The 18,622-nt window shown below is 42.7% G+C and overlaps 2 protein-coding genes across 2 annotated transcripts; both read left to right on the forward strand.

The window, feature by feature from the left end:
* Positions 1 to 449: 449 nt before the first annotated feature.
* LOC119730535 (sigma intracellular receptor 2-like) lies at positions 450 to 3,632 on the forward strand. The gene is made up of 3 exons (XM_038203507.1): positions 450 to 674; positions 1,499 to 1,649; positions 1,924 to 3,632. The coding sequence occupies exons 1-3, from the start codon at positions 552 to 554 to the stop codon at positions 2,217 to 2,219; spliced, it is 570 nt and encodes a 189-aa protein (XP_038059435.1). The 5' UTR covers positions 450 to 551; the 3' UTR covers positions 2,220 to 3,632.
* A 1,566-nt stretch (positions 3,633 to 5,198) lies between these two features.
* Positions 5,199 to 11,139, forward strand: LOC119730546 (protein dispatched homolog 1-like). The gene is made up of 4 exons (XM_038203521.1): positions 5,199 to 5,494; positions 6,237 to 6,360; positions 6,686 to 6,899; positions 7,466 to 11,139. Exons 1-4 carry the CDS (start codon positions 5,214 to 5,216, stop codon positions 10,363 to 10,365), a joined length of 3,519 nt encoding a protein of 1,172 aa, XP_038059449.1. The 5' UTR covers positions 5,199 to 5,213; the 3' UTR covers positions 10,366 to 11,139.
* Positions 11,140 to 18,622: the final 7,483 nt, after the last annotated feature.

Here is an 18,622-nt window from a genome sequence, read left to right on the forward strand (position 1 = left end):
TATTGAAACCTCATTTCATTGGCTCGATTTATGAGTTTGTTTTGTGAAAAAGTAATGTTACATGCTATATTGTTACATGCTATAAGTTAGAAGATTGGAAGTAAATTAATTCTGAGTATTAAAAGGCTTTTAGATTCAGTTGAAGACGGCGATGGAACCAAAGCACATATAAAGTCTAGGTTTGCTAAACCTCTTCAACACCACACCTGCACACAAACCAAAATGAGAATTCAACCTGATTCTGAATCGGTTCAGATTTCAACCCGGGCATTGTGGCAGTGCCTGGATAAACAGGTCAGGGTTCATCTAGCGAAGCGCGCGCTATTTTTGTGAGACAAAAATCTGTTGATTTTGCAGGTACCAGCTCTTCTGTTCCGGAAGGTCAATAAAAAGAACAAATCCCAGGTGGTCAAAGATAAGGTGATGATTGTTAAATCTCGGTCAATAACAAAGTACGGCAAGATAGCGAGTGGGAGCGGGTGTATGATATTGCAAAACCGGCTGGGCCGGGTACTCGCGCGTAGAAATTAGAATACAGACATTCAATCATCATGGCGAAAGGATTAACCCGAGTTCTGGAATGGGTGATTGTGGTTTATTTTGCCAGCCACATCATCATCACGATCTTCTTCGATTCACAGGCGATTATGCCATCATGGCTCTACCCGAAAGTGGTAAGTATATGAAGTACTAAAATCACATAATTTTACACAGAACATTTACATTGTATTTTTTTTTTTGTAGGCCCTTCGACTAAACAGTTAGCATGAGAACAATGGAGAAGGAATACTCACAATTATTCACTATTAATCCCATCGACCCATTACCCTTCTGTTCCTTGCTCTGTGATCCTACCCTACCCCTCCCTGAAGTTTCATTTTTCAATACTGTACTGACTACTGTATACATGTATTTATGTACTTTGTATTTTTGTATAATTATGATTATTTATAATGCCTAAGTATTTGTTGTTTTGTCATGATTGAATAACTATTCAACAAATATTTTTACATGTACATTAATTATAGACCTACACTGGAAATCAACTGTCATGTAATTTTCAAGCATGATATGATGACAATAAACTGATGAATGAATGTATTCCCTATTTTTGGTCCAAGAGGGCATGCCTATTGTCCTCTTTTACACCTATCTCAGTGAATTGACTGACTGACCGACTCACCTGACTGACTGACCGATTCACTTGTGACTTATTGTGGTTGGTGGCTAATGAATTTAAGAATGCAGGGCAGTGCTGTTGAGTAGGAGAACCCTGTAATACTGTGAGAGAGCTAAATTTAGCCCAAAGATGCTTGAAAAGGCTCCCATGAATAGCCATTCTGAATCAGTTGTACTCAGGGAATGGCTTCTCAAGGCTTCCCTTATCTCGTTTGTACAAAATCCATCTCTCATTTTGATGAAATGTGTTGGTATAAATCAGTTCTTTATCATACAGCTCCATGGTATTCACACATTGCCATATTGAAATCTCATTCAGTTTTTAGATCTTGTTAGAGACTACTGCATATTCATGAAGGATGAAATGATGGCGGATCCCTCAGCCTACCCATGGTTCATGTCCTTCGTCTACGGTGAATGTCTGCTGCAATTCCCATTCTTCTTTGTTGCAACCTATGCCTTTTACAAAGGTAATTATTTAATTGAGAATTCTTTTTATTATTGGAATGTTGGAAAATTGCAAAATATTTATAAATATTTGGAATGTAATACGGTAAAATAATAAATACTCAATGCATTGGATTGCTCATATTATGTATTATTGCTTTGCTTGAATTTCAAACTTTGGGTGTGTGTGTGTGTGTTTTTTGGTCATATTAATTAAAAATAATGTTTTATTGAATTTATCTATGGATGTCCAATTTTAATTGATTTTAATTTCTTTATTTTGTGGTTTTCCCATAGGGAGCTGTAAGTGGATTCGTATTCCAGCTATCATTTATTCCGTCCACACCGCCACCACACTGCAAGCAATCTTCGCTCATATGTTCTTTCAAGACTTCACCAACTCTCCCCACCCAGGGCCAGTAACTTTAGAGGAACGACTGAAGCTTGCGGCCATATATTGTCCTTACTTCTTTTTACCTGTGCTGATTCTTTTACTGATGCTGTTTAGTGATGATTACAAACCGGCAAAGTCCCCAGAAAAGCCTGCTGTAAGCACTGGGACCTCTCGCTCAAGGAAGCACAAAACTCGTTAAGTAAGCTTGGAGTGGAGTTATTCTATAAATGAATGGTCCAAAGTGTGACATTTTCCCTGTCCCTGTTACCTTGGTACTATATAATTTGTCATTCAAGTATAACTAACAATGACTTCAAATGAGCATAATTTATTTGTTGGTAGGTAGTTTGCCATTCATAATCACTCTTGGAGGACGACTGCATTAAGTAGTGCATCTACATCAGAATTATAAATCGTAGATGTTAGATGTAACAGGACAGGAAAAAGTGGACCCCAAATTTGTAGAATGACCAAGAAGCAAGTTTAAATTTGAGAATCTGGCCAAAAATGAAGTAATTATTTGACAGTAATAATGTTTAAGTTAGGATTGTAACAACTGACTGAGAATGAACATGATCAAATTGCAAAAGTAATACAGTCGTTTTGTTCATCATATGCCAAACACTTGGAGGTCCAGATAACCTTTTGGAAAGTTAACTTCTTATTTTCTACTTTTCTTCCCAAATTGTCTTAAAATTACCGTGTTTTGTTTTCCCCTTTTCATGTAACCTAATCTAAATACATGTAATGAAGTATATCTTATTTAACCCTAATCCTTATGGGACCGTGACTGGTTTACCAGTTTTTGGCTCAGGAGATAAATTTAGTTGTTTTTTTTTATTAATTCTGTAAGTTTTCAATAGTTGTGCAATTCGATTACGTAGATTTGTAAACACAATGACATTTAATCGACAACCAGTCAATTCTAAAGCCAAGCAATTGTAATTAATTCTTTTGATTAATTAACCCATTATGTCTGAAGTTGAACAAAAGTCGGTTCGCCGATCCTCTGGCCTTTGCCACTGTGTTACTTTAAACTGTTCAAAAAGATTTTTAAAAAATCCAGTACTTGGTTAAGAAATCGATTTTGCGAACCCCTTTTAATCTTAGAAGCAATTGACCAGTATCATGTTGCCATCTTCTTGGTTTCCCCCCCCCCCCCATTCAGATCAACGTTACCAAAGTGAGGCCGATAGGGAAAATAGTCTGATTCCTTTTTGCATGAAAAACATCATTCAGTACTGTCATTGGATACAGGAAGCATGACTGAAATGGTGGCAGCATGATAAGGGTCTATTGTAATCGTGAATCGTCTTTTCTTCAGTTTATTATACTTTTGTTCAGCTTTGCAAAACCGTGAAGCCAAATTTCACTATAAATATTGCTTTCTTAATCTTGGATTCATCTCCAAAAACATGGGGGTGATGAAAAAAAGTGTTACACAAAATCTGCTAATTAAGATTCACTTAGGTCTACTGGTGTTTATTTTCTGCACAAATTTATGTCAACCTTTAGAATACATGTTAGAGAAAAAATGGGACGTTGAAAACAGCCGTATTAAGAGTGAAATAATTTTTCATTAAAAAATTGTCTCTTTTTGATAGAACTGAAAGTTGTTACAAGTGTCACTTTATATGTACAATGATCGAGCAGTTTTTCAGAAATGTATTGTGTACTGTGGGGAGTAAGATGAGACGGAGTAGATGCTATATTAAGCTGCTTAACTTCGCCCGGATATTTACTTTCTCCCAGGTCGCAAAGTTTTATTCCGAGAATTTGAACGGGGTGATGAAGAAACTTTTGCATGCCCCGTGACCCACGCCTGTCTTTAAGAATAGACATAGTTACGGTAAACAGAGACGAACTATCTCCCTACCTCCATGCTCACACACAGTGTTTGGAGAACAACTTTTCTCATGACGTCATCTACTTAATGACGTAATGCTGCGTATAAGAATCACAAGGGATCGCGGTATCTGTCTTTTTTTGGTTTTAATATAAAAAGCAATAATGCACATAATGCGTCCACGGGATTAGGAAAGATAATATATAATGAAATTTTGAAGACAAATGAGGGGTGAGTAAACGGGAGAAGTGGGAGAAGCAAATGTTCTATTCATAAGGATTTGAAACACGCCCATTGTCCACACAATCACGCCCCGCCCCTTTGGGGTTCCACCTGGCTAATTTTTTTTTTTACGATTCAGAGGGCTGTCGCGACGCTGTTTTAGGAAACAAACGGACGTTAAACATTGACATGGGTTTACATATAGCTTCAGTTCAAAAGTTACATTTTTACAATCTATATTTTTTTAGATTTAAGTATCACTAAACTTTTTCAAGATTTACTGGTACTACATCATAGTACCGAGAAAATGGCGTCTCCGCGTCATCAGTGCTATGCTTTTACGAATAACTCAAATGGGCTAAGCATGCCAGTTTCAATCTCTCTTTTACTCAGTCTTGCAAGGGGCTAATTAAATCCCAGAGTTGTAACCAAATCATACTATTCCAAGTCAAGTCAAGTCTCAAGTATTTTTATTTTTTTCCCAAGTCAAGTCGAGTCTCAAGTCAAAAAATCAGCGACTCGATTCAACAACTCTGTTAATTAAATTCACCCTAAATAGGTTGATTTCTATAGACCAACATGTATTCAGTTTAAAGGCCCCGATTTTTTTGGATTCTAGATGCTCTGTGGTGCGATCTGAGGCAATTTCTGACCACTTTAACCAATGTTTTTTGAGGAAAAGATGGTGGTGTAATCATTGTCTGCCTTTATTGCGACGTCACATTAAAAAAATACAAAAAAACAATTGGTTTCGTTATTTTTTTTGGGGGGGGGGGGGCATGGCCCCTTGGCCCCCCCCCCGATCCGCCTAGTTACAGATATTTGCAATCATACCACACATTTAAAGTAGTATTGAAAACAAGAGGTTCTCAATGCTCTTGGCATGGGTCCTAGCTCTATGCTCTTGGCGATTAAAACTAAGGGAAAGTTCCTGATGTAATACAATGACAGGGCTTTATAGATGAGAAGAGGGGAGGGGAGCTTTTGGGTTCACCAAACTTTCGGCTTCAACACAAAAGGCGATGACGATGTTTTTCCATATGTGTCCTTGCTTATCCTTTGTGGTCGTGCATGTCATATTCCTAATGCCCAGTCACGAGTCTTGAGTAAACATTCGTCTTTGAGATGCTGTGGCGAGGTATGCAGGTGGATTATACGGTCAAGAAACTTTCCGTGTTACCGGCCCCACCTCATGTTTGCTCCTATGAGACCCGGCATTCAGAGACATCACTGGGTTGCTCGCGAGTTGGAACGGGAAGTTGTCCAGTGAAAAGGACGCTTTGTCCACTATCGATCAAGTGGAATTGGACAGTCATGTCGGCTATGGCGGAGAAAGGCAAAGATGCCGAGTCGATGCAGGAACTTGGACATCAATCTGATGAGGTGAAATCGGGAATAAGCAACACGTGAGTGTTATTATTCTCCTGTGTAGTTTAGTTCATTTTAGCGTTAGTCCAGTATGAGATCCCGCCTGACTGGAACTGCATTGATTGTGACAACGCAGAAAAAACAATCGTTTTCCTTGTACATGAAGAAGTCTAAGAATGCAATATCAATATACCGTCATTTCTTTGGTAAGAATGTTGCATCCTGACACCACTTTTTTTTCTATATATATATATATATATGTAGGCCCTATAGTATCTCAATGAAAGTCAGTCATCACAAAAATGTTCAAAAGACATCCAATCTGGGACTGAGAAACATTTCCAATTTCATTAGAAATTCAATGAACTTCAAAAATGCATGCAACTCTCCATACACTGTGTACACAACCAGAGAAGTGGCGCTTTTACATAGACAAGTTTATTTCAATGATGGTCATAGCAGTGTTGAAAACTCCAAGAACTCTAAACGTTTCAAGTTATGTTAGATGTACTTTGAAACTTCTTGATTGTCGTGTAGACTTTGTACTCGACCAACACGCGTCAAGGTGTTAAACCGTATGTAGTTTGACCCGTATACGGTCATCATCCCCCCAAAACCTTGGAATATTGGAAATAGTGATGAATGCAATTTTATGTCTATTATTATAGTCGACAACATCTTTGATTCCATTATGCAAACCATGTCATAATTATGTGTAGCCATCCATTATTAATTTTATTTCATATTAAGTTCCTAAATGGTTTACCTTCATTTCTGTAGGTATGCAACAATTCTCACCAAGTTCTGGTACGTGGTTTGCATCATTGTCTTCGCAATGATGGCAGCGTATGGCACGATCGCATTTACTCTCTACCGACTACCAGACTTCTCTGATCCAGTCAAGGTGAGGATTGGCAGCAACCGTTTGTGCATCTCATTGATGTACCCAAATCAACCGTATTACAAATGGCTTGCAAGCTGCAACTGGCTAATATCATTTAACACTTACTCTTTGAAATATTTACCCTATCGCTCCCACTTTTAAAAATGTGGTTTATACGAAGGACCTGCAAACATCAAACTACAAACTATTATGAATGCGACTTGGACTACCTCATGAGGTACAAGATGTGATATGATCTGATTACAAACTCGGCCATTAACTAAATGTTCACGGCTTTCAGCAACCGACTTGAAATATAACTAATGGGTTTTTGTTCTTGTCTCAGGGTTTTGATGCTCGAGGCACCGATATTGCAGCACGTCTTAGAAGTCTCACCAACATGCTGTATTATTCCGATGATTACCTCAGCCAGCAAGTCATAAACCTTGCATCAATCAGCGATGAGGTTGTGACTAGACCTCAGATAAGTTGTCACTATCCTGAGCAGCAGGCTGGAGACAAGGAATCTGAACCTGGTATCTGGTTTGCTGCTTCTCTTTGTAAGTATCACCATCACCACGACTGCCATCTCTATCAACACTTTCAGATCGTCACCACTATCATCTCGATCACCACTGTAATTTTCCTCACTGTCGTCATCATTCACATACATCTCTATTAATACTATCATCATCACCATCGCGATTTCCATCACCACTGACTGTATATGCCACATGAAATCACCACTATCACATCAAATCACCCCGTCACATCAAATTAGCGCTCACCTCACACCGCCACTATCATAATTACACCAAATCACCCTATCACATTAAATCATCACTATTGCATCAAATAACCACTATCACATTAAATCACCACTATCACATCAACTTACCACCTACCAAATCCCCACTACATGTGTATCATATCAAATCACCACTATCAGATCAAATCTCCATTATCACATCAAATCACCACTATCACAACAAATCACCGACATCATTTTCACCACTTTAACTTCTATCACCCCCTTTATCGATACCACCTCCGTCAGTACCAACCTCATCTCAATTTAAGACCAACACAAGAAGTAATCTAGCATATGTTTTCTTGTTTCTTGCAGGGGACTGGGATGAGCAAGTTGCCAAGGTGATATTTGAGGGAGTTGATGGAAAAGACATGCTCTCAGCATCAAGTCTGAAGTCAGTTTGCTATGCAGAAACTAACCTCATCACGTCACATCCTATGTACCAGTCTAACTGCCTCTGTCATGACGTAGGGCACTGCTCAAGTACTTGGTCGCTTGGAAACTACGTTGCATTACTGTCCAACAAATCCTCATGCCAAAATATTACCGACCATGACGTTGACAACGTCGTAACGTTGTTGAAACAATGTGCACCAGTCTTCCATAATCGCACCCGTTCAGAGCTACAGGATTCTGATGACATCACAAACATACCTACGGAATGCACTCAACACGACTACGCCATTCACACGATGCTGTTTTTTCTCCTACCGTCGGATTTCAGTGAAAGCATCTTGAGAACTGAGACGCCCAAGGCAGAAGTGGCGGCCATCTTTTTCCCTCTACTGTTATATGAAGAATCTGCCCTCCAGACCATCTACACAGACAATCTTCAGAGATGCTCATGCTCAGACGGCATCACGGAACTTAAAGCGGTCGACTTCTCTCTTAAGTTCACCATATTTTCAAGTCTCCTACTTGCTGACTCAATTTTCTTGGGAATCGGTATCGCAGTGGTATTTGTTCTCATCTGGACTTACACTGGTTCCCTGGTTTTTACCACGGCAGCGCTCCTCAACATTTTGTTTTCGCTACTCATGGCGTACTTTTTTTTCACCGTGGTTTTCGCCAGACCATTCTTCCCCTTCAGCAACGTCTTGGCAGCAGTTCTCATCATCGGCATTGGAGCAGACGATGCCTTCGTCTTCATCGATCTCTGGAACAAGTGCAAGATGGAAACTGGCGGCAAAGATCTCGTGGCACTCACCCGGGAAACTTTACGTCATGCCACGACGACCATGTTTGTGACGAGTTTTACCACTGCGGCGGCGCTGTTCGCCAGTGTCATATCCGACATCACGGCTGTCAAGTGTTTCGGTGTTTTCGCCGGGACAGCAATCTTAATGAATCTAGTTTTAACCATCACACTGACCCCTGCAATCGTTGTCCTTGATCATAAACTGACCCGTCTGACTTGCCGGAGGACATCTAAAGGCAAGAAGGAAACTAGTAACCATGACAACCGCTCTGAGACCCATGACTCCTGCCGACAGCGTTTGATCAAAATTGTGAAGAGCTTCTTTGAAAAGACTTTGCCCTCCTTTGTCTTGAGACTGAGATACATCTGGATCGTCTTTTTCTTTTTGCTTGGGGTAGGAGGAGCAGTCGTCATATTTTACAGGCCCGGCGTGCGTCTACCAAGCGTTGCAGAAAATCAGTTTCTTATCCTCTCACACCAGTTCGAACAGTATGACTTCATTTATAAGGACCAGTTTGCTTTTGCCAACAAGAACAAACCTTACGTTCCTGGTTACGTCGTGTGGGGCGTCGAGGCGGTCGATAACGGCAACTTGTGGGACCCCGATGACTGGGGAACCTTTAGTCCCCGTCAAGACTTTGTTTTCTCGAGTCCATTAGATCAGCAGTGGCTGATGGATTTTTGTCAAGATTTGCGAAATCAGACCTTCTTTAAATCGGATGCGCCCTACGACTGTTTCATAGAGCGTATGGAAGCACTCATGGAACAGCCATGTGTGGTCAATCCTGTCACAGGCCAAGATGCATCGCCCTGTTGTGGCCAGTCGTCTTTTCCATATCCTTCCTCCGTCTTTGATGTTTGCTTGAGTCGATTCCACGACTTGGGTTACATCCCTAGTTTAAGATTCAGCAAAGACAATTCCTCGCTTGCTGTTGTCACAATTCCTTTTACAATGTCTTACAGGCAGAGCTTGTCTTACGCCCTCAACGACGAGCTTTGGACATCAGCCAGTACCTGGGTAGATTCCAAAGTAAAATCTGCACCAACGCACCTGCGGCACGGATGGTTCGTGCCGTACACCACGGACATAGGCTTTTATGATCTGCAGAGGAGTTTGGCATCAGGTACAATATTTTCCATGCTAGTAACTCTCGGCATAGGATCCGTTATTCTTCTTTTTGCAATCCAGAATATCATTTTAACTGTAAATGCAATGATCACAATCACAAGCACAGTTTTCGTCACTGTTGGCGCTTTAGTCCTGCTCGGCTGGGAGTTGAACATCGTAGAATCCACCGTGATCACGCTGTCTGTGGGTTTGTCCGTAGACTTTACCATCCACTATGGCGTCGCCTACCGGCTGGCTCCGCATTACGATCGTAAGAGTCGTAGCCGGTATTCGCTGGCCACCATGTCCGGTGCTATATCCATTGCAGCCTTTTCCACCTTCATCGCTGGTGCCCTGGTCATGCCAGCGACAGTCTACGGCTACACGCAGTTTGGTATCTTTCTCATGATCGTCATGACTCTGAGTTGGGCCTACAGCACTTTCTTCTTCCAATCTCTTTGTTTTACTGTGGGTCCCCAGAATAACTTTGGTAACATACCTTGTTCGTCGTGCTGTGACTGTTTTGGTTACAATAACGGTCCAACAACTCCAGTTGCTGACAGTAGACCTCTCAAACAAACTCAAGACGTGCCTGTAAATGATCCAGCTTTCGCAAGGAATGTAAGCACCATAAGCAGTGGTCGGTTTCTACCGATTCACTATCCTGACCATGCTTATTTACGTCCGGATTTAAAACGGGAGGGGTACGGCAGCAAAGCTAGTTTACCAAATGGGTACGCGCCAGGGAGAAGTAGGCTTTCTTTATCATCAAATCATCTCAGAAATCCAACGCTTTATCCTCATAACTACTCTTCAGCCTCGTACCCAAAGCGGTACTCGTTAGACTATAATGACAATCAGTTCAGACATTCTGAGGTACATTATAATCCAGTGTACCATATGCGTTAGTATATCCTTCGATACATCTCCACAAGTATACGATCGTATTATTATAGTACCAATGAGGTCATACCAATAATATTTACTGTCTCTTTTTAAAATGTTACTTTGGTGAAATTTATTTACTTATAGCATCCAATGCCGTTTATTTGTTTATAAATTTGTTTACTGTAGTTTCATTTGTATAGTTTTGAGATGGAGAATGTCTCTAGCTTGTTGGTACATTTTAAGTTGTGCTTGACTATCTGAATGATAATCTCCAATATTTCTAGACTAATTTCAAAGAATTCAACACGACTTTTTCATGTATATTTTTAAGAAAAAAACCCAATTAGTTCATGGGTTGAACGACGATCCTTGATTTATCTTGTTCCATACCTTGAACTGCTCTGTCTCTTTAGAAATTATTGAGGTCTTTGCTTTAAACATAAAATTCCTTAAAAGTCCGCAGACAAACTTTGCTTTACTGAAACTGTACCAATATCCCTTTTCTTACACTTTTGTTGAGAGTCGGTTAATTTGAGGATGTTTTCTAAGTTTCAGGGAACTTTCAGCGTTTTACAACAAGAGAAAATTTTAAATCAGTTTTTCCTTTTAGATTACACAGATTTTTTTAAACTACTAGCCGCGGTTGTATATGCATGCAGTATTTCGATTATGTACTTTGGTTTAAAATCAATCGTTGTAGTTATTAATTCTTAGATTGTAACTAATTTGGATGGTTTAACCGATAAAATGTTTTCAATAGAGAATAAAGACTGTCACCTGGTTAAATGACCAGGACATGAATTTTATTTGGGAAAGTGTTTTGTGCAACTGTAGATTCCTCTTATATATGCGTGAAAACTATTTGGCATCCCTTTACGGTTTATTTTTCTTTTTTGAAAAGTGCACTTCTTAAAGCATTTATGATGTTCCAAGCTGTTCTGGACTATTGAGGGCGCCTTTGCCGTGATGTCATTTTATGAACATTTTAGTTTGAGGGTTTCTGTTCAAATTGCGAACCCAAAAATTTGCTCATTGAAAACATTTGTAAGAATTAAATGTTTGCTCGTTGACTTATTGTCATTCATTGAAACAACGAATCACCAAAAACAGAAATTTCTATTTACGACAGCAAATCATGCGTGATAAGATGTCTGCACAAGAAAGCAGGAAGTCGTGGGTTAGAGTCCCACCCGAGTGATTTTTTTCCAACTTTCACTCGGGAGGTAACACACTGAGTATACAGTGTTTATACGTCGGTGAAGGGCAAAACCTAATTTGATTTACATTCAATTCATGTTATGAGCAATGGGTTATATTTAGAATAGGCCCTATTCGTCCTTTGTGTGTGTTTTCCCCTTCATCAATGAAAACTTTACATCCGATGTCCTCTATAATTCCCGTGTTAATTAAGCTTTGCCGAACGCGCGTTTGCATACTATACCGTATAGCCCTTCCCCATAGGCCAATTTTATGACGTCATCGTGTTCACAGGTCATCGTACAAAAAGATATCTAGTGTCCTATCTTCCCCTCTAAAGAGTGCTGTTTGAAATCCTTCTGATAATTTTTTTTTTGGGGGGGGGGGGGTGAGCGGTACGACCCGATCCCCTTTTTAAGTGAAAACCCGCCACTGTTTGAAATCGTTCTGTTAAAATTCTCTGCGTGTTTTCTCCAAAACTACGAAAGCCCATTAGCGCCACTGCAAGTATATATGTTACAGATATTTAATTCGTTATTACGGATTATTAATTCGTTATTACGGATTATTAATTCGTTATTACGGATTATTAATTCGTTATTACGGATTATTTAATACGTTATTACGGATTATTAATTCGTTATTACGGGTTATTTAATTCGTTATTACGAATTATTAATTCGTTATTACGGATTACTAATTCGTTATTACGGATTATTTAATTCGTTATTACGGATTATTAATTCGTTATTACGGATTATTTAATTCGTTATTACGGATTATTAATTCGTTATGACGGATTATTTAATTCGTTATTACGGATTATTAATTCGTTATTACGGATTATTTAATTCGTTAATACGGATTAATTTTTTTTTTAAGAGGGGGGCAAAGCATATTTCTCAACCAATTATTCTCTATTTAATTTTTTTTTTTTTAGAGAGGACAGGGACACCCCCAACCCATTAAACTTACAGCAATATTACATCGCGCCTCTTTTTCCTTCCTTTTTTCCCTCTTTGTTTTCCTTTCGGGGGGGGGGGGGGGGACTCCAAGCGCCCCTTGCCTTTCCCCCTCCTCGCGTCGTCCATGTCCAAAGCCTTCTATGCAGTCGTATCATCGTTGCAGCTGCCAGCAGAAAAAAAAAGGAAAAGAGGTCCCTCCATTGTCTTTTGGGTCTGAGTGTAGAATAATAATAGTTGCAATATCCTTCCTTTGCACTTCGCGAAAAGCTGGCGTTTTGAAGAATATAAATGATAAACAGTGATAAGTTTGTATACAAAGTTCATGACCCATCCCAGGGTACCAGAGGTCTGATATGCTCCTCCCACATCTAAAACTATTTGAATGGAAACCCGAATATCTGTGGTACATGTGTGAAGTTTCAATTCAACCTGTTAAAATGATTTGTTGTCATGGTCATTAAAAAGTCGGCACTCTCGATCTCATGCGCGCACTCTCATGTAAATTAAACATGGTCAATGTGATGGGAAAAGTTCACATTTAAGTCGACCTGTTTTGGTAAATGGACATTTTGCGACGAGAGTATGCCCTATTTACATAACGTGGTGTCAAAATAACCACAGGACATCCAAACAACTGTCAGAGAAACTTGGCGGGATTTAAAAAATGCATTGCGACGATATAAGGAAAAAAAATGATCATGGAGGGGGTTGCGCTCCCTCCCCCTCCGTATTCCGCGCCGCTTTTTAAGATAATTATTCTGACCTAAAATCACTCTTTAGTCATATTTTCATATTTCACAAGTGCCAAGGCACCAATAAAAGCTGTTTTTTTTAAAAAATGTTTTCCTCTACCGTTGTGTCGAAAGGGTATGAGCGAAAAAGAAAAGGTGGGGGTAAAGGTAACGCCCCCTGTGCTTTTTGCGCCGCTTTTAAGTTAATTAGTCTGATCTAAAATCACTCTTAAGTTTTTTCCATAATCCAAAAGTTCCAAGCTAATGATAGTTGATTTGATCTTGTTCTCAAATTTGATTAAATGTAAAATTTGCCGCATGCCGCCTATGGGCCTTAGTCTGATCTAGCGAAACTTAAGACTGGCCATTCTGTGATCAGGGTCGGTGATACTATATTATGCTGTAAGACAATCTGGGGATTTGTTCCCAAAATTTTGCATTTTGATTAAACCCTATCCAGCTCTCAGTGCATTCTGATCACGTGCTCTCCGCATGTGAGTACCAGATTTATTTCGTAATAACGAATTAATAATTCGTAATAACGAATTAAATAATCCGTAATAACGAATAAATAATCCGTAATAACGAATTAATAATCCGTAATAACGAATTAATAATCCGTAATAAACGAATTAATAATCCGTAATAACGGATTAACAGTCCGTAATAACGAATTACCAACATATTGTGACGTGTGGTGCCAGCTCTCCTGCGTCAGGCTGGTTTGGTTGGTAGCGTGCCGTCCCGATGGTGTCCTATCCCTGCAGTGGTGGGCCACAGCACCAGGCTATCCCCTCTTCTGGGTTGGTTGGATCAGCCAGTAGACTGGTAGTCAGGGCAATGGAGCAGGGGAATGAAAGTGGGAACTGGGAATCGGAATGTGGAGTCGGAAGTGGGTGGAGTCGGAATGTCGGCGGAGTCGGAATGTCAGCGGAGTCGGAATGTGAGTGGAGTCGGAATGTCGGCGGAGTCGGAATGTGGGTGGAGTAGGAATTGGGTGGAATAGGTGGAGTCGGAATGTGGGTGGAGCAACTTATCTCCCTTGGGACTTTGCCCTAGACTTAGTCCTAAGAAGACCCTATACCCTAAGACAGACTAGTAATTGGTGAACAGAAACAGTAATCAAGTACGGTGGTCATGCCTTTAATCATCATCATTCGTCATGTCATTCCACATAATCAAGAGCCTGAACAATTATTCTAATCATAAGAGAATCAAGCAATCAACTGACTAAATCCTAGCCCTGCAGCTCCTTTTATAGACTTTGAGCCCCATAAGCTAGTGCACAACTTCTCTTTGCCATACAACAGTGCATAAACTCAATTGACCAATCAGAAACAAGGATTCCTTATATGCAAAGTGTGGGTGACTCACAGTGTGCTAGTGTATTTAAAACATACAGTTGGTGACTTAATTCCTATTCCGTCACATAGCCCCCCTCCCAAAGTTTTCAGTCCCTGAAAACTACAAGAGCTTTTAATAAAACAACTCAGATGAAATAACTAAGACAAAAATATTTTACATGAAAATTAAGTTTGGTAAATCTTTAGCACATTCCAATACTTCTCGGAAACATTTACTTTGAAAAACAACAACTTGGTGGTTCAAAACTTAGCTTTAAAACTTGACTTACAAATATCTCAGATCTGAACAAAATCGTATAAACTTTAATTTCTTCAGAAAACATTCCTCCATGTTATTTTTATAGAGATTTAGGAGTTTAGGTGGAAGTTCTTGTCATCCTTTCCTGATGGCAGGCTACATCGTTCCAACAGATTGTGTTGCCGTATTCCCTGTTGATGTCCTCTTCACCCTCTGAGGTGTGTAGCTGTCCCTGGTTACCTGGACACTGGACTGGTCCTCCTGGCGTAGCACTCTGTGGAACTTCCCCCCTTTTCGTGGAAGTACTTCTTCCACTTTCGGAGGTTGACGTCGGAGCAGCTTGCCTCTGAGGAGGAGCCGAGCGGCTTGCAGCTCAATTACAGGCGTGATGTGGACGGTCTACTGGACTTTTAGCTGGTCTTGGCCATTGTGCTCCCACCCCGGTGGGTTTTTTTCTCGTGCCGATCCCGGGAGTCCCTTCTAGAGAACCGTTCGTCGCATCCACCACAGCGAAATTGGGCCTGTTCCCTGTGGCACTCTCTCAGGTGTCTGACCAGGTTAGATCTTTTGGTCGTGGTCATTCCACACCCTGGCTCTGGGCAGCGGTGCACTTCTTGCCGGGACGGGTCTCGGGGGTCTCGTTGCCTGTCTTTTCCCTTGTCGGCTCCCACCTTGAGCTTGTCTTCTGGCATCTCCCCTCGTACCTGGAATCTCGGTGGAATGCCCTGGTGGAATACTGTTTGAATTCCTGTGGAATGTCTCGGTGGAACATCGGAATATCGGTGGAGGGATGCCGAAGTCTTGGCGGAATGTGGCTGGAATGTTGCTGACTTTCCCCCAGTGGAATGTTGTTGAACTTTCCCTTTGAATGCCATTGGAATGCTGTTGGAGCACCTCACTTTCCACACACGTGGCCTCACCATGATGTTCTCTCTCACCATGCTTGGCGCTTTTGCCACATGTTGCTTGAGTAGTCCATGAGCCTTTCTTCCATGGAACTTCGCATGGCCACAGCTCTCACAGCTCGTTGCTGTTGTCCGTACATCCTTCGTCATGCCCGACCAGTAGTAGCGTCGGCGCACTATCTGCAGTGATTTGTAGACGCCGGGGTGACGTGACACTTTACTGTTGTGTAGTTCCTTGAGAACTTTCTCTTGAAATGTGGGCGGTAGGACCATCTGCCATCTGCCGCGTTTTCCATTCTCCAACTTCCATTGACGTGACAACACACCATTCCGGATCCGTAGCTGCATCTGAGCCCAGTATGTCTTCATAGCTGCCGATTCCTCCGACATGGCTTCCCATACTGGCTCCTCACCATTCTCCATCGCCCGCATCATCGGCCCAATTGAAGAATCCGCCAGCTGTGCGTCCCTCAATTCCTGCAGTGTCCACCGTGGAGTTCTTGTCAACGTCCATGCCCCTCTTTCATTTTCTCCCCTGGACTCCTTGAGAGTAGCCTTTGTCGTCTCTGTGTCGGTTACTTGGCTCTGCTCTGGTAGTGACGGCCTCCCCACGAATAGCTGTGTTAGTCCCCTGGGGTTTCCAGTAGCCCATCCTCGGCTCGTAGGAGTTGGACAATTTCTTTTGAAATGTCCCAAGCCCCCGCAATTGTGACAGGTTTCGATGTCCCATGGTTGTCTTCCTCCTCCCTCTCTCTGAATCCCAGCATCGTTTACTCCTCCTTTGTTACTCCTCGGAGCTGCGGTCTTGCTGTGCATTGCCTCTGCTAGGCCAGCTATTATCGCCTCCAATGCATTGAGTTGTTCCAACATGCCCTGTATATGCCGGTTGAATTCCTCTCGAGAGACCGTCTCGACGTACCGATGCGTCCTTGGAGGTTGGCGACCACCTTGACCCCCCTGCCTCTGTCTCTCGGAGTTGATGAATGATTCTGTCTCCAGGGCCGCCTGTATCGCTTCATCTAAGGACTTAGGGTGTGCTCTGAAGATTCCCGCACGCACTTCTGCATCTGGGATGGCATCCATGAAATGCCCTCGGGCGAGTCTTTCCCGTGAATCTCTGGGGAGCTCAGGGTATGCCAATTCCGTCAGCCGTCGGATGCTGTGTCCGAGTGCTTGTAGACCTTCGTTGACCCCCCTTGTCCTACTCCTCAGTTCCGACAGGAATCTCTCAGCCTGGTCCCCGGGACCAAATCGTCTTTCCAACCTTGTAGTAAGGTCGTTGTAGCTCAATGGTTCGCCCTGGACCCCGTCTCCAAGCACTTGCTGGGCCTGCCCCTTCAGGCTTGCTGCCAGGAAAAATGCTTTCTCTGCAGAGGTCCACGCGTTGATCGTGGCACAAGACTCAAAATGAGCCTTGTAATCCCTCCAGGGAATGTCCCCTGAAAATCTGTCTGGAACAAAACTCGGCTTCCGTTGTGCTCGGTGGATTTTCTCCTCCCCTGCACCTGTCTTTTTCTCTTGTTCCGCCGTTGGCCCCTCTGGTTTCTTGCTCCCAATTGTCGCTCCCGCCAACCCTTGCTCCAGTCCCTCCACCTTCATTGGTGAGGAAACCTTTGGTGGTAGTTGCGGTTGACTCGACTCCATCTTGGTAGCAAAAACTGGACCCCACGTGCTTGACCGTTCACTTGAAACCGGCCTGTACTCGCTTCCGGCTCCCGCTCCGGGCACCTCAAATGGTCTCCCTTGAGCAGAAGCCGTGCTTATGCTTGCTCCGCTGGTAGACTGCCTTGCTGCTGCTGCATACCCCGGGGATGTCCGCATTCCTGCCGTCATAGTGCTGAAGACTTGTGGCACGTACGGGCCGTACCCCGGTGGTGCTTGCCATGCTCCACTGAGGGTAGTGATTCCTGGTGGTGCGGAAGTTCCAATATTCCCACTTCTGGTGGAATATTCCCTTGCTCCTGCTCCCCCCGGGCACCAGTTTTCGATCTTCCCGATCGTCACTGGTAGCCTTGGTGCTTGCTCTACTCTGGTTCCTGACATCTGTAAGTTGCTCACTGGAGTAGATGTGCTCAGTGGGTTCAACATCGGCGATCCTCCGGCTGGTTCCCCCAGCTCGCCCATCCATCCACGTTGTGGAGTTCTCTGTTGAGACCCCTCAAGATGTGCAGGGTTGACGCTCGCCATCGGTTGCCTTGCCCACTCTTCTCCAACCGGTGTCCATCCTGTCGATCTCCCTAGAAACAGCCCAGGGTTCACGGTGGATGTCATTGGAGAGAACTGGAGCTGCGATGCTTCCTGGACTGGTTGAAAGATGCTGCTTGCTCCGCTCGTCGCCGCACTTCCCACAGCCGCTGGAAATAAGTCACTGCCTTGATACCGGAATTCCACTCCCGAGTCGACTTCTTCCGATCGGTGTTTCCCCGGTGTAAGCACTGCTTGCTCTCTTTGTTCCATTCCGTTGTCTTCTTCCTTCAGCTGCTGAATTCCACTGAAGTTTCTCTCCTGGTGGATCCCACCGCTGCCACCAATGTGACGTGTGGTGCCAGCTCTCCTGCGTCAGGCTGGTTTGGTTGGTAGCGTGCCGTCCCGATGGTGTCCTATCCCTGCAGTGGTGGGCCACAGCACCAGGCTATCCCCTCTTCTGGGTTGGTTGGATCAGCCAGTAGACTGGTAGTCAGGGCAATGGAGCAGGGGAATGAAAGTGGGAACTGGGAATCGGAATGTGGAGTCGGAAGTGGGTGGAGTCGGAATGTCGGCGGAGTCGGAATGTCAGCGGAGTCGGAATGTGAGTGGAGTCGGAATGTCGGCGGAGTCGGAATGTGGGTGGAGTAGGAATTGGGTGGAATAGGTGGAGTCGGAATGTGGGTGGAGCAAC

The sequence above is a fragment of the Patiria miniata genome, unplaced genomic scaffold, assembly GCF_015706575.1.
Source record: "Patiria miniata isolate m_02_andy unplaced genomic scaffold, ASM1570657v1 HiC_scaffold_22, whole genome shotgun sequence".
Taxonomy (NCBI): domain Eukaryota; kingdom Metazoa; phylum Echinodermata; class Asteroidea; order Valvatida; family Asterinidae; genus Patiria; species Patiria miniata.